General features: G+C 39.6%; 1 protein-coding gene across 1 annotated transcript; it reads left to right on the top strand.

Moving 5' to 3' along the window:
- Window positions 1-950: 950 nt before the first annotated feature.
- Window positions 951-17,814, top strand: LOC131256081 (ribosome biogenesis regulatory protein homolog). Its single transcript, XM_058257138.1, has 8 exons — window positions 951-1,290; window positions 9,534-9,684; window positions 15,366-15,417; window positions 15,555-15,683; window positions 15,984-16,101; window positions 16,893-17,076; window positions 17,185-17,298; window positions 17,395-17,814. Exons 1-8 carry the CDS (start codon window positions 1,205-1,207, stop codon window positions 17,524-17,526), a joined length of 966 nt encoding a protein of 321 aa, XP_058113121.1. The 5' UTR covers window positions 951-1,204; the 3' UTR covers window positions 17,527-17,814.
- Window positions 17,815-18,105: the final 291 nt, after the last annotated feature.

Here is an 18,105-nt window from a genome sequence, read left to right as displayed (position 1 = left end):
ACTGTTCCTTATGTGGGGTTCACATGAGATTTGGATCATCCTAAAATAAGTATACACTGTTCTGTAGTGTTTTTTATTTAAGAAAAACATATGAATTTTTTAAGGTAAATAGGCAGTTTGTTCTCAAACGACAGCAGCAACACAGTATGTCAGTAGTATACGATGTTGGTGCACCCACCTTCTAGTGATCCAATCATATTTCTGGTGCATTATGAATGGATATGAATAAAGGTAACGTCCATCAAGCAAACCAGCCATCTAATGAGTGTACATTGTACCATTGTATATATACCACCGGACATGTCTTACTTTAAACCATCCACAGCGTTTACAGAGTTTACTATTAAAATGGATGGACGGGGTGGATCACATACATAAATCACGGTGGATCCCACGGAGTTTACTCAGTACGCAATCCCCTACCATCAAAATGCTCAGCCGCGCCGTTGGCACGAGTTCTTGTGAGAACTTCTTGGGAACTCATAATACGTGATGTTAGTCCAAAATCTGAATGGTCCACGTGATGAAGCATCCCATGAAACCCACAGGGGCCCAATTTTACATTGATCCAAAAATTTCGTGGGCCATGGCAAATGAAAACATTTTCCTCCCTTTATTTTCATATTACTTTTCTATGGCCCACCGGAGTTTTAGATCAGGTTGAAAATTATTTCTTGGTTTACTGGGATTTTTCATCACATGAACCGTTCGGATTAGAGTCCCATGACACGTGTGGAAAGGAGCGCACGTGAGCACGTGCACAGGTGAGCATGCGTACGAGTAACACCTAATCTACTCCCGTTTTCAAAGCAGAAAAGGAAACATTGCGATCAAGCCCTACCGTTTTGGGGAGGAGTAGAGAGGGAGGGCGGTCGTTGCAGACAGAGAGATTGCGGAGAGGGAGAGTGCGTTTCTCCATCTTCCCCTCTTTTTAAAAATCTGACCGTTGAGCCTGTAAGTGGCTTACAGGGAAGTGACTTCTCACCCCCATCGCCCTGTAGTTTTTTGGTAGATTTGCCTGTAAGTTACTTACAGGTGAATTTTCTCCCCTGAACACCACCTGTAAGTGACTTCCCTGTAAGTCACTTCCCACTTACCCAACTTACAGGCATCCAAACAGGCCCTTAGGGGTTTGTAACACGCCGTAGCCGCTGGAGAAAAACTCGTCGACTCCACTGAAGCGAAGAAGAAGAAAAATAGAGAGATGGAGGCAGCGAAATATGAGATAGACCTAGCCCATCTGATGGCTTTCGACCCAAATCACCATTTACCTTCAATACCCTCAAACAGGTTCCTATTTCTTTCTCTGATTTCTTCTCTTTATGCAAAGCTCTCTCTCTCTCTCTCTTGGTTTTGAGTTCTTCTTTTCTCCCTGTTATTTCGTTTTGATTTCTTTCTACCTTTTTTTTTTTTCATTTTCAATGGCTGTGATGTTTCCCTGATTTTTTAAAATCTTTTTCTTTTAGTTTAAATGTTAGGTAATTGAGACTTTGGTTTATATTCTTTTTTCTGATGTTGGGTTACTGAGATATCGGGTTGTTATAGTGTGGGGATTTCAGTTTCTTGTTTTGGGGGTTTTGTTATGTTTCATCTTTTTAATTTTCTTCATGGAGTTTGGGTTTTTGCGAGTCTTATTCAATGGTTCTTGATGTCAGGTGGCTACTTAACACCAGCGTTCTTAGCAAAGTAGAAACATGAGGGGTGCATTTAGATGTTCCTAGAAAGACAGGCTGGCCTCTCGAACTGAAATATGTTATTTTTTTAGCTAGGACCTGAGCTGAAATGAAACGGATGTTGAGTTGGGGCAGAATATTGGAGAAGAACACATCCTTTTTAATGTGTTTTCATGTTTTCCAAGCTACTATGCCAAACTTACATCAGAATTAGTAACCATCCATTCTACCAAACTATGTATTCTGTTTGTGATTCTGAAAACATTCAATTGCCCACTAGAATATAATCTATGACTTATGTTAGTTAGGCGTACTTATAGTTCAGTAATTTGGGGATTGTACATTGTACATAGCCATTCTCCTAGCAACTGATCCTCCATGACCCTACTTCTCTTGCTTATGCTTTGAGATGTGCATGTAATCGTTGGACCGGTGGTCAATATTGGGTGGGGTAGTGTTGCCAAATAAGTGAGCCTCTTGTCACGGGCCAAAATGTTCATTGTGTAGAGTTGTTTAGAGATTGGAGAGAATGGTAGAAGGAAATCGTTTAGCGTGGAGATCTCTGGAATGTTCTAGAGTTCTCAAGGAGGGTTTCCTAGAAAGAGTAGTGTGCAATAGTCTAGAAGGATTCTAGGGTGTTCCTAGTTGTTGGATAAACACCAAATGGTGCCATCCTAGCCATTGATGAAGGAAATCTAGAATGTTCCTAGGTCTATAAAAGGAGAAGAAGTCCTCTTTATTTATCCTAAAAATCCTTAGAGAATTGTTTAAGCTCTTGAGTAATAGAAGCATTCTTTCATTTTCATTTGTGTCTTTCATGTCCTAGTTGGGTTTGGTGTTTAACGCCTGATGCGTGCACTTGGGGAGTGGACTGACTCGTCCATGACTGCATTGTGAGTATGAGTGTCGTATGGTCCATGCTTGGAGAAGCACTCAAGCCATGACAAGTGGTATCAAAGACAGGTTGCAAAGGGTTGTATTGCTTGTAGGCTAAGAGGGGAACTATGCCGTCTAAGGTGATCAACGAGCAAGCTCGTCGGAACAAGGGAGTTGGTACCAGTAGACCAAGGAGGGAAAATTCCGGTGACGTGGCAGAGACAATGGAGGCACGGGTCGCACGGTTGGAGATTTCTTTGGTGGGCTCTTGATGATTGGCAGCAGCATAAAAGGCCTTGGGAGCAGGCTCAAGAAACTCAAGGGGAGATGCTAGGTGCCTTGAACATGCTGGTTGACAATCAACATCAAGAGAGGGAGGCCTTCCAGGTTACAATGCGGGAGACTCCACTATGATGAAGGCGTAGGTTGAGGAGATAAGAGACGACTGAGCTGGTCATGGCCAACATGAGTATGGCCATTGGAGTAGTAGTGAAGGTATGGACACTAGACCCTTGGATCTTCAACAGATTGAGGGATGCTAGGGAGCTAGGTAATTTCCTTTGGTAACTAGAACAATACTTCAGGGCCATCTCACTGAGGATGAGAGGGCCAAGGTGTGGATTCTGGTCACTAAGACAACAAGTTTATGATGGAGGAGGCATCTTTTGGATATGGTGTGAGGTACATGTGTCATTGACACTTGGGATAACTTTAAGAGGGAGATTTAATTTTCATTGGCATGTGATGATCACACAATACTCTAGAGGCACATCTCCACTTCATCCACCATACTCTAATCCTATTGGAAATATCATCGTCAATCTCCACTTTTGAATAATAGAGTCAAGGTAAATTACCGTTAACCTTCAATGTGTGTGTGTGTGTGTGTGGGTAATGAAACACATCGTTATGAATACAAGCTTTATTTTAACTAAAGTCTCACTTTTGTTTTTGCTCTTGCTAAAGTTGCAAATGTTGGAACTAGGCGGCAACCACTAGTGGATCATGTACCCCACTTGATAAAATTCTAGAATCATATTAATGAGATGGCACATGGATACATGTGAACATATTGGGAAATGAATGTGCCACCTAGTAAACCCATTGAAAATGAAAAGGCACCATGGGAAAGTGGGCTTCACCATTAATGGCCCATGGGAGAATGGGCTTCACCATTAATGGCCCATGGGAGAACGGGCTCTACCACTAATGGGCCAAGTCTGTAAGCCAGATCTTACATTCCATTTGGTGTGGGTAATCCAAGTTGTCCATCTCTCCCTTGTGCAGTCCTACCATCATATCTGGCCTTCACTTCAGTAATGATCTCAACCCCTTGAATCAAAGGGGTGAATTCATTCTTCCTTCCTAGGTGGTTGTGATTGCAAATGCCACCATTTTGGCTCAATCAAGGTCCACTCTTTATAATAGTCATGTAGACCCATCTTGATCTTTGATCGCTTTCGCACGTGTGGCCCATTTTGGCTTTCAGTAAACACTGTCTTAATTCTGCTAATTTTCAAGCCTCTAGATACTTGAGGGTTCCTCCGACCCTGAATTTAGCATTCCCCCCCTCTCGTGTTGTTGACCAACACCACATTATCCACAAACAACATACATCAAGGGACCTTATCTTGGAGGCTAGTAATTCATTTATTTATAGTAAGTGCAAAAAGATATTAATTTCGCTCCATGATGACTACATAGTACACACTTATGTTAGGAACTCATCATAATCTCACTACAGTCAGGTCTCATTCTTATGATGGGTCCATGTCTTTAAGGATGTTGATATTCCTTATAGAATCCCTTCCTCCTTTTGCATCAGTATGCTGTAAGAAACGTATATCTAGTTATTGTTCTACGGATAACAAAATTTTATTGAGGAAAAGCATAATTATATCTTTGGGACTGAGGTCCGGATACAAATTGAAGGCAACCAACTGCCAACATCTGCGAGAGAGATAACAAAGTCATTGATAACTCTCGAAACAGAGGAGAAGAAAATGATGATGTAGTTTGAAGGCAATGTTTTTCATATTGTTATTGCATAATGTATTGCACCCTTTGGATACAGATGCATATCGGTTATCACATAGGATATATTGGTTGAATTGCATAATGTATTTATGTTGTTGGGAAACATTGAGAAATTGGTTGAATTTTTTAATGAAACTTTAGGAATTGTTAAAAAATGCATCAATACACACTTAGAAATCAAAACATCACAAAAAACAAGTGCACATAATAGGTTTCCTTTGTGTAAGGTCATAATTTATGCATTTTGACTGAACTGATGCAAGTATATTCAAATTCAATTTATGTAATTTACAAATATAAGAAGACATGTATGGAAACACATTGTAATATTTCACAATATCTGTGATACATTGCGATATCATGTGATGTCTTTTGTGATACGAAGAATTTCATATACTACTTTGGGGTTTCGCATCGCCCAAGCGGGATACATTGATATATCGGTTGATATCATTGATACTAAAAACATTGGTTGAAGGTTGTTGACCAAACTACATCCTTTGTAGTTGTTTGAGTGGAAGGTGTGATTGGACTCATTTATTGGGCCTCTATGTACCTCAAGTACAGGTTGTGTGTTGGCAAAAACACGACCTAAAAAACAGTGGGTGCCTAAATATGGCTAATTTTAATTGTTTTAATTTTCACAAACAATTTGTTATGTAGGATTTATTTTTTTATTTTTTTATTTTTTTTAAGGTAAAGAATTTATATTAAGAACCAAAGAAAAACACACACACACACACACACACACACACACATATATATTACAAAAGGAGAATAGCAGCAAAAAAAAAAAAAAAAAAACTAGCCATGGTCTTAATCCCTTAACAACAAAAACACCTTATTGATCGTTGCTGGAATGGGCTCATGCACATTCATAAAGTAACGATCATTTCTCTCCCCCCATACGGTTCAGAGAACTGCCAGCATGGCCATTCGCCATTTAACTTCCCCAGATCCAATTGGCATTCGTTCATCCATGAGGCAAACAATCCTTTCATTGAGTTCAACATCACGTATTCTAAATTAAAGAAGTTTAAGATACTGACCCATAAAACTTGAGGCAAAAGGGTAGAGGACGAAACGATGATTAACCGATGCAACATCATTCTTGCAAAGGAGGCACTTGTTTGGAATGAAGAGACTCCTCTTTTGCAAATTGTCTACAATGAGAACTCTGATGCAGGACGGATGGCCTAAAAAAAGATAATGCAATTAAATTAATTAACGGATTACTAGAATGAATCAAAACATAAAATAAAGTCTATCTACCACAAATTTAAAGAAATCAAATATTCAATTAAGCTCAAGTTCAAGACCACATCACAATCCTGTAAAATAAATCCTTAAGGCTATTGATCGGACATGGCCCAATGGAAGGTAGAACTTCCATCTAGCATGGATTCGTTCTAGATTAGAGGATTTACTTACGCTTTGCTAGGATTTGAATGGTTATGGTTTGGGTTCGGAAATTAAGAAATTGAGAATTTAGGGTTTTATAAAAGGCTAGGGTTAGGGTTTTATAAAATAGAGAAAAAGAGAGAGGATCAATGAGGGAGAGGTTGTTTGGTTGTATGGACGTTGTACAAATAGGTTCGTGTAGTGTATGGGCACGTCCGTACAATCGTACAAACGGTGTGGTGGGGCTAGGTTGGTTTGGTTGGTGATGAGTTGGGTTGATGATGATGGTGTTAGGGTTTGCAAAAGAATAGAAAAAATCAATGGAAAAAGAGGTTTGAGAGAGATAAGAAAGCAGTACCATGATAAGAATAAGAAAGATATTTTGGAATCACTACAATGGCTTTGCACCAAATTCCATTCACTGGAAGTTTTCTTGCTCAAAAGAAGCAATGTAGAGAAATTTCGTTCAATATGTCCATCATCTCAAGTCTCAATTCTCAAATAAGTATATATAAGAAACCCTAAACAAATCCTAAGTCTAGAACTATTATTGACCGTTCGAATCTATTAACGGTCAAAATCAAAACATATATATCTAATAACCTAAAATAAAACTAAAAAAGGTATAGGTATTACATTAGGTAAAGGTGATAATATGCGTTTCTGGGAAGACATGTGTGGGGGAATCTACCTTGAAAAGTGATTTTCCAAATATATTTCGTCTCTCTACTAATCAGTCGATCCACATGGCTGATTGTTTCTCCATCACAGGCCATCAGACTGTGTGGAATCCCATATGCGGAAGGAATCTCCATGACTGGGAGATAGACGAATATGCAGCCCTGCAACGTCGCATCATCAGTTGCAAGATTGATCAGGAAAAGGAAGATAGTCTGTACTGGAGGATCGAAAAATCCGGATCTTTCATGGTAAAATCGCTGTACAACTTTATTAATAGAAAGCAGTTTCTGGTCGTAAATCAAAGGATAGATTCAGTGTATTGGAGGATCGAAAAATCCGGATCTTTTATGGTAAAATTGTTGTACAACTTTATTAATAGAAAAGCAGTTTCTGGTGGTAAATCAAAGGATAGATTCAGTATGGAAGTTCAAAGTTCCCCCAAAGATAGCAGTTTTTGGCTGGCTAGTAAAGAAGAATAGGGTATTGACTGTCGACAAGCTGAGGAAGAGAGGCATGATAATTACTAATATATGCCTATGCTGCATGAAGGATGCAGAATCAGTAAACCATCTGTTTGTCTACTGTCCTTTCATTAGTTAGGTGTGGACAGCGATTCTTCAAACTTTCAAGGTTGCTTGGTCCTTTCCTGAATCTTCCGAGAAGCTTGTTATATTGCTGGCAGGTGTCAAAGTTAGGAAAAGTAAAAACCACAATTTGGAAAATGTTCCTCTTGGCGGCCTGGTGGTCAGTTTGGGAAGAAAGAAATGGGAGATGTTTTGAGGGAGTCTCCAACTTGGCAACTACTATAGTTCACAGAGTTCATTAGTATGTGGTCAAGTGGGCATCATTCTCTGTGAATTTTAAGGGATGTAATATACTTTTTGTCGAAGGATAGCTTTCTCGCCTCCTTAGCGAGATAATCCTTTTTTGGTAATCCCTTTCTCTTTAATCAAATCTTCGTTATTTCTCAAAAAAAATAAAAAATTGAAAAATAAAGAAGAAATAAAGATGTGCCACAAGGCACAAGGATGATCTCCAACGTGCAACATAATTAACAGCCTGGATGAATGTTGTCCAATGTGTCCATGGATCGAATGTACAAACTAGAGTGTCCGTATACCTAAACCCGAGTTTCCTAACATATCCAACGGTTTGGATCACCAAACGGATGTGTCCAAGATATCCAACGACATGGTCTAACGTTTGTAACATCCAGATGTGGTCCAGGTTAGGCTGGGTAACATCTAAACAGTCCAAGGATGGATTAATCAGTTCCAAATAAGTAGCCCACACGAATCTTCCTAGTGTGGGGTCTTCAAAATTATAAAACCATGCATGTAGGGTCTTTAACGCGGCTAAGAACTCAAATTGGGTCCACTGGGCCCCATGTAATGATCATCCAACCGTAATGAAGCTGGGGCTAGGGCCTCAACTCTCTTCCTCCGATAAACTCGTGTAGGTGCTCGGATGCCCTCATCAAACTATTTTTTCCTCTCAAGCTAGGCAAAAGCAATAAATATCCCCAGATGTGAGACGTGTGGCTGAAAGAAGCAAGAGTAGGCTTGAGGAAAGCATACATGGCCTTGATTGAAAAGGAGCCCGATTTTTCCTTGAACCAGAGTAATGAATTTATTGTACCCGGGGATGGAAAAATGCCCTCTAGCTTATGCAAAAGCTGGAGAAATTCTTTTTCTTCAGCATCGTTAATATTCCGCCTACAAGTGGGGATCCAAACACCTAAATGCATCCACCGTTGTGACAATATTTAAAATTTGAAATATTTTTACTTCTACTGATTAACTCAGCATCAAGGTATTTGATAACGGTAACGGTGATCGTAACAGCCATCATCATTACTGTTATGACATATTTGGTTATGGCCAAAATTTAAAAAGGAAAAAAAGAAGAAAAAAGCTGTACCGGTCACTTAACAACCTTTATGGGCCTCTTCTTCTTTTATTTTTTTGTAATTTTGGTGCTGTAACGTTTAATGGTGCCCACCATTACTGTTACAAAACTTCCATTATGTAACTGTTTTTTGGATACCATATTTGCCGCTCTCAAATGTTCCAGTTTACTTCATACCCGCTTTCAAAATTGCAGTCAGTTTGATTAAGCGGTCGGAAAGTAAAAATAAAAATCGAAGGGACCTACTTTGGAAGAGTTCACTCCAGAAGCACAAGTTCCATCTTTTGGAATGGCTTGAAATCGACAAGCCAAAAAGCTTAGGAGCAGGGATCAGATCTTTGAAAGTCATGAACCTCACGCTGCTTGGTAAATGGATCTGGAAATTCGGGCTAGGAGAAGATTCCTCATGGCGAGTTATCTCAAGAAAATATGGTTTCTGTGACAGTGGATGGTTCACAAAGGACTCATCTCTTGATAGGGCCTCCTAGCTATGGAAGGTGGTATCAACTATCAAGTACTAAGCAATTCAACTTCCTCTTTACAATAACAACACAAGAAAACCACAGTTTTTTTTTATTTAAATTTTTACAATGATTTCCAGGTGGCTTCCTCTAGCACTACCTATCATTTTCTATATACCCACGCACTCAAAGAACAATGATTCCAAACTGGTATCTTGAAAACCCTAACAACGACATTTCAAACAAGCTACTCATGTCAAAGTAACTGTAACAGACACTTTGTAGCCGAGATAGGGTACTAGCTGATTTAGAAGGCAGAAAGCTTAACTCAAAACAATACCCTTAACAGCTAGCTTAATGAAACAGGAAAGCCCCTAAATAAAGATCATAACAGTTCTTATATTGTTTGAGATATTGGATTGTTTTGAAACCCTTATGAAAGATGGTAATGTCAGGTCAGAGTGATATTAATGACAACCTTTCGGGGTTTGTTTAGGGATGAGCTGGTGAAAGAATGCTTACAAAAGGGAACTGAGCTTGTTCAAGCAATTGCCGATGCTCTATTCAACTTGCCATCAACCGAAGACCCAGATGGTCCCCTTGTTCAGTTGCCTAAACCAACAACGAGGTTGCCTAGAGAGAAGCATGTAAGTGTTCTTTATTATATTTTTGCTGGCTATATGGTGTCATCATTGTTTATCATTATCATGGTTTTCATACTTTGACTTAATTTAGTTTACTCTTCACCATCCGTTTATTTGGTAGTTGATGCAAGTATTTCCTGTCTAATTTTGCTCATATTCTTAAGCTGATGAGATCTAGAGAAATCAAGCAAATCTTGATGCATCAGGAAGGGACTAGTGTCCTGACTCCTTATGTCTCCAATCCATGCTAGTTAAGCCCATGGTTCATTTATCCTGATTCTTGATCTGATGGCATGCCCTTCCCTTGTGCTTCAGGGGATTGGACCTCTCAGATTGGAGGATCTAACCCTTTCTTATCAGGGGCTCCAGATTTTCTTTTATTTATTTATTTATTTCAAGAAGTTAGATTGTTAAAAAAAATATAGCAATGGTCCAGAGAAAAAGGGGCAAACATTGGACGGCTATCTGGAAGAAATTTGGGGCATCTCCCATCCTTAGGGGTACCATCAGATCAACTGTCTGTATCACCGAAATGGGCCCCACTTGTATGACCTAGGTGCGGGTGGACACTATTAATGTCGTGACACATCAGGATCATATAATTCCTTACCAAGTTCTGAAGGTCCATATAAGTACGCAGAAGCAAAGGTGAGTGGAAATGTTACTTTCCCTCAATAAAGTGTTGTTATATTTAGTTTGTTAATGTTCAAACACACATACACATAGTTTGTTGTGTCACATTCAAAAAGGGGGAGGGAAGGTAAGTGAATAAATAAGGTAAAAAGGTGGTGCTTGTTGGTGGACTGTGATGATCATTCGTGGCCCACGCCATGTGTGGCCTACCTTTTAGATGGGCTGTGGTGATCATGATTGTTCCACACCTTTTCCATGTTGGTTTAATCTTTGTGGGTGTAAGGCTGAGAGATTAATGTGATGTTCTTTGGTTTATATTCTTGCTTACATGAGAGCAGTATTCAATATCGGTATCGTTACATGTATCATTGGCTGGGGATACGGAAACATGTATCGATATCCACTGATATTATCGTAGATACCCGGAAATGTATTGCTGATTGAAGGGAATATTGGGGAAACATGGGGAAAATGGTGGGATTTCTCAAATGAAACTTCAGGAAATGCTAATTATATTCTGTCTCATCCATCTATGCTCTGTTGTGCTCTCCCCCTGTTGAGGGCTGTGCTCCGACAGCCATGTTATGGCAGTATGTTGCTCCCCCGAAAGTGGCGGCATTTGGGTGGCCAATGGTAGAAAGAGGGTCTTATCTATTGATAATCTTCAAAAGTGATGAATGGTGAGGAGACAATTGATCACCTTGTACTCCATTGCCCTTTCTTTGGGAGGGTTTGGGAGTCTGTCGTATCTTCGTTCAAAATGCAGTGGTGCATGCCCATTTTAGTGGATAGTCTATTAGAGGCAGGTAACGGTGAAGCAAGCTAAGGCGGAGTGGTGGTTGGCAATCCTAGTGACCTTTTGATCTATTTGGGGGGAGAGGAATGGGAGATGCTCCAATGATTCTGACAAGGATGCTGATTTTGTCATTCGCAGGGTGAAACGCCTTGTAACCAAGTGGGCTTCTTGTAACGCGTTATTGAAAGATAGTTTTCTACTTTTTGCTACATAGGGTTATAAGCTTCTTGGCACCATCTCAGTGCCTTCTTAATAATTTTCCTTTATCTTACAAAACGAAGAAGAAAAAAAAGACGCATGCATAATAAGTTTTCCTTTTATAGGGGCCTAAACCATGTAACATTGACTTGGGGAAGCATTGGGGAAACATGGAGAAAATGATTTAATTTCTCAATGATACTTAAAAACTGCTAAAATACACATTTGCATATTTAGGAATCGAATAATAGTAAAAAAGATGCATACACATTAAATTTCCCTATAATGGGGGCCTAAAAGCATGTATCACTAACTCACAAGAACATTAGGGGAACATGGGGAAAATGGTGGATCCATCCATCCAACCATCCACTACATGCATGCATGCATACAATTATGCGTACATACACACATGCATGCCTGATCCATCCTTGCATGTATACATCCAGCCATCCATGCATATACACACATACATACATTCATTTCATCATACAACCATGTACCCATAATTTTTTATAAATGGATTTTTTTTAATAAATAGTTTTTTGGCAATATTATCAATAATATCGCTGATACATTAGCGATTCAAGTGACATCTAGAAATTATGCAGTAAAAAATATCGCGATACATTGGTCTTATTGGGAATAACAAGGGAATCATAGCATGTCAGTACCAAGAAACTACCGGGGTGGGACCAAGGAAGTATAGAGTTTTTGAGAGGGTCGGGCGAGATATTGCAAGTGCATTACAAGATAGTGAGTGGGCTATTCAATCAAGGAAGCCGTCATAATAGTTGCCATGGGCTCAGCGGTTTGGCTGGCTTGGGAAAATAAACAAGTCAGATGAGATCGAGGCGAATAGTAATGATCAAGAACCGGCTGAAAAGGAAGTATTTAACACCATGATGGCACCCACCCGAGCCGTGGTCACTTTTCCAATGCTAAAATCAAATTAGTGTGCGGTGAAAGCATTTAATTACATTAATTAAGAAGAAAGTTTTCATTGAATGCATAGTTAGTTGGACGAAAATGTAATGTCCAACTAGTTTTGTGTGAGCATTACTATATATATATATATATATATATATAGAGAGAGAGAGAGAGAGAGAGAGAGAGAGAGAGAGAGAGAGAGTAATGGTCTCCTGCTAACCATCCGACAAGATACCTTGGTGCGGTCCAAATTCCCACTGCAAGAGGGAGGCGGATTTCTTGAGAAAGCCTTTCACAGGAAGTTCCTGCGCAAGGATGGTGGGTGGGACCCACCACTATGTTTGTCAGAAATCCACTCCGTCCATCCAATTTGTGAGCTCATTTCATGACATGCGACCAAAAATCAGGAGAATTAAAAACTCAAGTGGGTCTCACGAGATGGAAAATTGGGGAAAGAAATTCCTAACCTTTCTGGGCTCCACCTTGATGTTTATATGTCATCCAAACCGCTTATAAGGTTATTCCCACTTGGATGAAGTAAAAACACAGTAAATTTGGGCTGATACAATACTTTTATGGCCAGTAGAATGTTTGAACGGTGCTCGCTGAAAACTCACCGTTTCCTCTCATGTGGCCCACATGAGTTTTGAATCCTCCTGATTTTTTGTTGCATGTCATGAAATGAGCTCGAAAAACGGATGGATAGAGTGGATTTCTCACAAACATAGCGGTGGGTCCCACCCACCATTCTTGCCCGGGAACTTGCAGGAAATCCACGTCCCCACAAGAGACCTTTGTGGGGGTGCGAATTGGCTACTGATAGCGAGACTGCTACTGAAGTGACGTCACCAAATTCTGTGGCCCCACCATGACATGTTTTGTATCAACGCCGTCCATCCATTGGGAGAGATCATTTGAGGGTAATATCCAAAGAATGAGTCACATCCAAAGCTCCAGTGGACCCCACCACAGAAAACAGTGGAGAGAGTAACGCCACCGTTAAAAACTTCTAAAGGCCACAAAAGTTTTCGATCAAGCTTATATTTATATTTTCCCTTATTTAATGTCTTTGTTAACTTTTGAACAGGTTAGATTTCGAAAAAACATCATGGTGGGCCTTAGAAAGGTTTCAACGGTTGGCATCAATCTTCCCGCTGTTTTGTGGTGGGGTCCACTAAAGCTTTGGATCTGCCTCATTCTCTGGCTCATGACTTAAAATAATATCTCCAAATGGATGGACGCTGTGGATACAACACATACGTCATAGTGGGGTCCACAGAACTTGGTGAAGTCACTTCCGTAGTGAGTCTCGCTACTCAACCGTATCTAATCCGCGTCCCTTAGTGCACTCCACCTCCCTATCCTCTTGGGAACTTAGATAGGGTGGGCCCTATAGTGATGCGTATGTGAAATCTACTCCAACCATTAGGTAACTGTTGGAAATTTGGTCGTAGGGCTAAGATAACAGGTAGATATGAGTCGTGGTCTCCTGCACACGGTCTTAAAGTGGGGTTAGCTGAAGTGGGGCTGACCATAATGTTTTGGTGAAATCCACCCCGATCATCATGTGAGTCACCCTGTTTTAACTGTAGGGCCCAAAAATCTGCACAATCTTTAATTCAAGTGAGCCATTCCAAGGATAATATGTGATCCTGAAAGAGTAGCTCCAGAGGAGGCTAAAGTTGTGTGTTATTAAAAGACTTAACCGAAGAAGTCTCTATCATCATTGTGTCGTTGAAACACTGGGTTTAGTTAGGCTGTGATCTGGACCATCTTGATGTATGTGCTATATATCCACTCCGTCCATCCATATTGCCCACTCATTTTAGGGCATTGACCCAAAAATGAACCAGATCCAAATCTCAAGTGGACCACACCACAGGAAACATTTGTGGTTGAACGCCCGCCATTAAAAATTTTCTAGGGCCCATCGTAACGTTTATTTGTCATCCAACCAAACCATTAGATGACACAAATTCAGGTCAGCGACTTAAAAATCAGGCCCATCCATGATACATGCGGCCCATAACTAGTTAAACAATTTGGAGGGTAAGCGTCACCCTCATACTATTTCCATTCTTATGGTCCATTTGAATCATGGTTGGGGTTGGTTTTTCACCCATGGGCCTAAAACTAAGGCATTTACTTGATAGTCAAAGTAGATTTTTTTAATGTATAATGGTGGGACCCACCGGAGGTGGACCACCCCTTCCGTGAATGGCTTTCACAACCTCAAATGGTGTCCGCCTGATTTTTGGTCGCATGTCATGAAATGAGCTCATAGAATGGATGGATGGAGTGGATTTTTCACAAACATAGCAGTGGGTCCCACCCACCATCCTTGCGCAGGAACTTCCTGTGAAAGGCTTTCGCAGGAAATCCCCGTCCCTCTTGCGGTCGGAATTGGACCGCACCAAGGTATCCTGCGGGATGGTTCACAGGATACCATTACTCTCTCTCTCTCTCTCTCTCTCTCTCTCTCTCTCTCTCTTTTTGTGATTTCATTGGGCAACGCCTGGTGTGACCCATTTACATTCTTTTGAACCTGTGTGTATATATATATATATATATATATATATATATATATATATATATATATATATTATTGATTCAGACGTGTTTCACTGCTGAGTTTGAACTTAATATTTGGGACTTGGACCCAGTCAATTTGGTTAAGTCCTGAAAGTTAGTCTCAGAAGTCAGAACATTGGTAGATGCATGCTTTCTGTGTTACTTATAATGAAGATATGGAAGTTACCGTGTTTCATCAGAATGGCCATTGACCCAAATGGCCATTGTGCTCATTTCTTCTATTTAAAGAAATGAGCGCACTTGCCTTTTGGAATCAGTTTGATGGACTTTCTCCATTCCTCTCAATATTAAAAGGGATCTGAGAGTGGACAAGATAATGACCCTTTATAGAGGAAATCTGAGGACAAGGAAACCGATTTCCTCAATCATCCTATTTTCGCAAATGCAGGAAACCATCACATGAAATCAATTTCATTTCCTCAGTTACATTTTGATTTCCATCAATCCAAACACCCTTGGCTCTCTCTCTCTCTCTCATTGTATAAATCCACAATAGCTAATTTTAAGTTTTTCCTTTCTTTCTTTTCTTTTTCAGCTTCCAAAGCCTAAGCCCCCCACAAAGTGGGAATTGTTTGCCCAAAAGAAAGGTATCTCAAAATTTTGTGCACTGTGCAAACTATTTACCAATGACTGATACATATGTTAGAATTACAATTCTAGGAGAGCGATCTGCTGACCCTCTCAAATGTAACATGCTAGTTACTATTGCTTGAAATTTCTGCAGGAATAAAGAAGCGCAAGAAAGATAAGATTGTATATGATGAACAAACTGGAACTTGGAAGCGCCGTCATGGCTATGATCGTGTAAATGATGATAAGGATGTACCAATCATCGAGGCCAAAATGACAGACGGTATAGTTTAAGCATGGAATTTCTTCTTTTTCTTCTTCTTTTCAAGTTATAACTATCTTCCCAGTGTCTAGTGTTTTTCAATGATTGTATGAGGAAAAAAAATAAAGAGAAATAAGGCTTCATACTTTTCACCCAAAAGAGGGGGGGTAGTGAAGAGGTTTGCTGAAGGAACCTTGTTCTTGATTATGTTGATTGACGATCTCAACACGTGTGGAAATCATCTTTTTGATCGTTCCCTTTGTCCATTTATGTTTAACTCTCTCTTTTTATTCATGTCATATGTAACTGCTGTTGTTGCAGAGCCAGGAGAAGATCCTTTCAGCAAGAGACAGAAAGAAAAGAAGAATCGAGTCGAAAAGCAGGAAAAGAACCGTTTGCAGAATCTGAAACAAGCTGCTAAAGTTAATGCCTTGCCAAGGTTGTCTTTTCACCCTCTTTGATAGGGTTGGCACCCGCTATTTTCTTCCATTACATTAGCCTATGACTGTTTGTCAAACGTCAATCGGGAACAAAGAAATGTTCCATATTAATATCCACTTGAATTATATTTGAGTTATGGTATTCACAATTTTACTTGGGATTTGAGACTCCTATTCCTAATTTACATAATCATTTTGCGATTTTATTTTATTTTCCTTATCCAACTTGTGAGATGTTCCCAACCTTGCTCTCAAGCTCTTTCATTAGTTGTGTGATTATCCAAGTCCAGTTATCCTTGAAACTTTTCATCGGTTCACTTTTCTTCCGGTATCGAAGTCTCTGGTTTAAAACCATGTAACAAGGTTACTCCATAGTTTTATCCTGTCTTCCCACATATTCACCTGGCTATTAGGATGAGACCTTAGAACTATTTTACTCCTTATTTCTTGATATGATCTATATATTATGTTTATCTTCAATGTATTTTTATTTCTAAATATATCTGTTTCTATTTCATATGCTTTTGTCTCTTAATGTTTATGTAATAACTATCATTAATTAGTACTGTTTTTAAAAAAAAACAAAAAAAACAAAAGAGCTGAATTACACTATTATATAAAACTATGCAGGATGCTAATCTCTTGGGTTTTTCCATCACTGCCTTGCCTGACACAACGCATTGATTTTTAGAATTTTAGAATTGTTAGAAAATCTGTCTTTCAAAAAAAGAAAAAAGAAAAAAGAATTGTTAGAAAATCTTCAAAACATCTAACAAAGATAGTTTGGCAGCCATGTGCAACTTGCGGCGACAGCATTGCCCATAACAGGAACTCAAGCAGCACCAAAGAAAGCTAGTAAAGACGAGCTAGCCAGTGTTGCTGGGATGGCAGCGACTTCAACTGCAAGTGGTGGGAAATTCGACAAGAAGCTACCAGGAGAGAAGCCTGCAAAGCATTCTGGAAAGTACCGTAAGGTTGGTACAATGACAAATCTCCTTCATCATGCAAATTACACCTCCATATTTCTTCAGTACTAAAATGTAAGAACTTGTGCTGATCCACTTCTCTCAATCTCTGTTTAGTTCCTCCCCGTTGTGGAAGGAAAGGGAATGGGAGCGCAAGAGAAGCAGCAAACTGACAAGATCCTGAACAAGCTAATGTCCAGACACTCCAATGAGATACTTGACGTTGACAAGGCAAGCATGAAAGTCGAAACTCATCTATTTATCCTTCTTACTTTTGGGCGGACTCAATCTTCATTTATTAGTGAATTTGTTTGCATTGTGAAACAGGCTGTTGCAGTGTTCAATGTCAAGGGTGAGAAGAAACGAAGAAAGGCTCGTGAGTCATCTTCTACAACCTCAAGCAAGCTGAAACCCAAAAACAAATCTTTTAAGAAGAAATCTTCAAAGAAGGAGCGTTAGGAAATGAGGCAACGGAGCTGTATCCATCGATTACATGTAAGGTTAGATGAGCCTTTTGTGTTATTTAGGGGGGGAAAAATACAAACACTTAGGACAGATCAATGGGCTGTTTTCTTATTCTTTTCATCCTATGTTTGTCTTGGGTTGGAAGGCAGGTTTTTTGAGGTTGAGCAATGAGTTTCTGTTTTCCTTTTGTCAGTAGAATGATACATGAGAATATGGTAATATCTATATTTAATGAAGCCAGCTCAAATAACTGGGACACATCTCCAATGATGATTATACCTACACCTAATCAATGAGAAAGTTCAGTAGGAATGTTGGAGGCTTCATCTAATTAGGAAATTCTAGTCAGTGCTCGTAGACCATGGTGTGCAGACGCTGACAACCCAACTTAGCCTTTGGATAAGGTTTCTCATGATTTCATGGTCTTCAGCTTAAACTGGAATATTTTTAATAGGTGGTTATGAATCTCAGGGTGTTGATCATTTAGTTATATGGTAGAAGAGGAAACTTTGGTATTATTGCAGAGTGATGCATGATACCCAGATACTTGGAAATTACTCATGGATTGCATGA

Source organism: Magnolia sinica, chromosome 1, assembly GCF_029962835.1.
Source record: "Magnolia sinica isolate HGM2019 chromosome 1, MsV1, whole genome shotgun sequence".
NCBI lineage: Eukaryota > Viridiplantae > Streptophyta > Magnoliopsida > Magnoliales > Magnoliaceae > Magnolia > Magnolia sinica.
This window is presented reverse-complemented; position numbering and strand designations above follow the sequence as displayed.

What these genes read in the sequence shown, in the direction of transcription:
- LOC131256081 (XM_058257138.1), top strand. Translation starts at nt 1,205, where the DNA reads ATGGAGGCAGCGAAATATGAGATAGACCTAGCCCATCTGATGGCTTTC. An exon ending in ATTGTTTGCCCAAAAGAAAG is followed by an intron (nt 15,418 to 15,554) that starts GTATCTCAAAAT and finishes AAATTTCTGCAG; the next exon opens with GAATAAAGAAGCGCAAGAAA. An exon ending in AAAGTTAATGCCTTGCCAAG is followed by an intron (nt 16,102 to 16,892) that starts GTTGTCTTTTCA and finishes ATAGTTTGGCAG; the next exon opens with CCATGTGCAACTTGCGGCGA.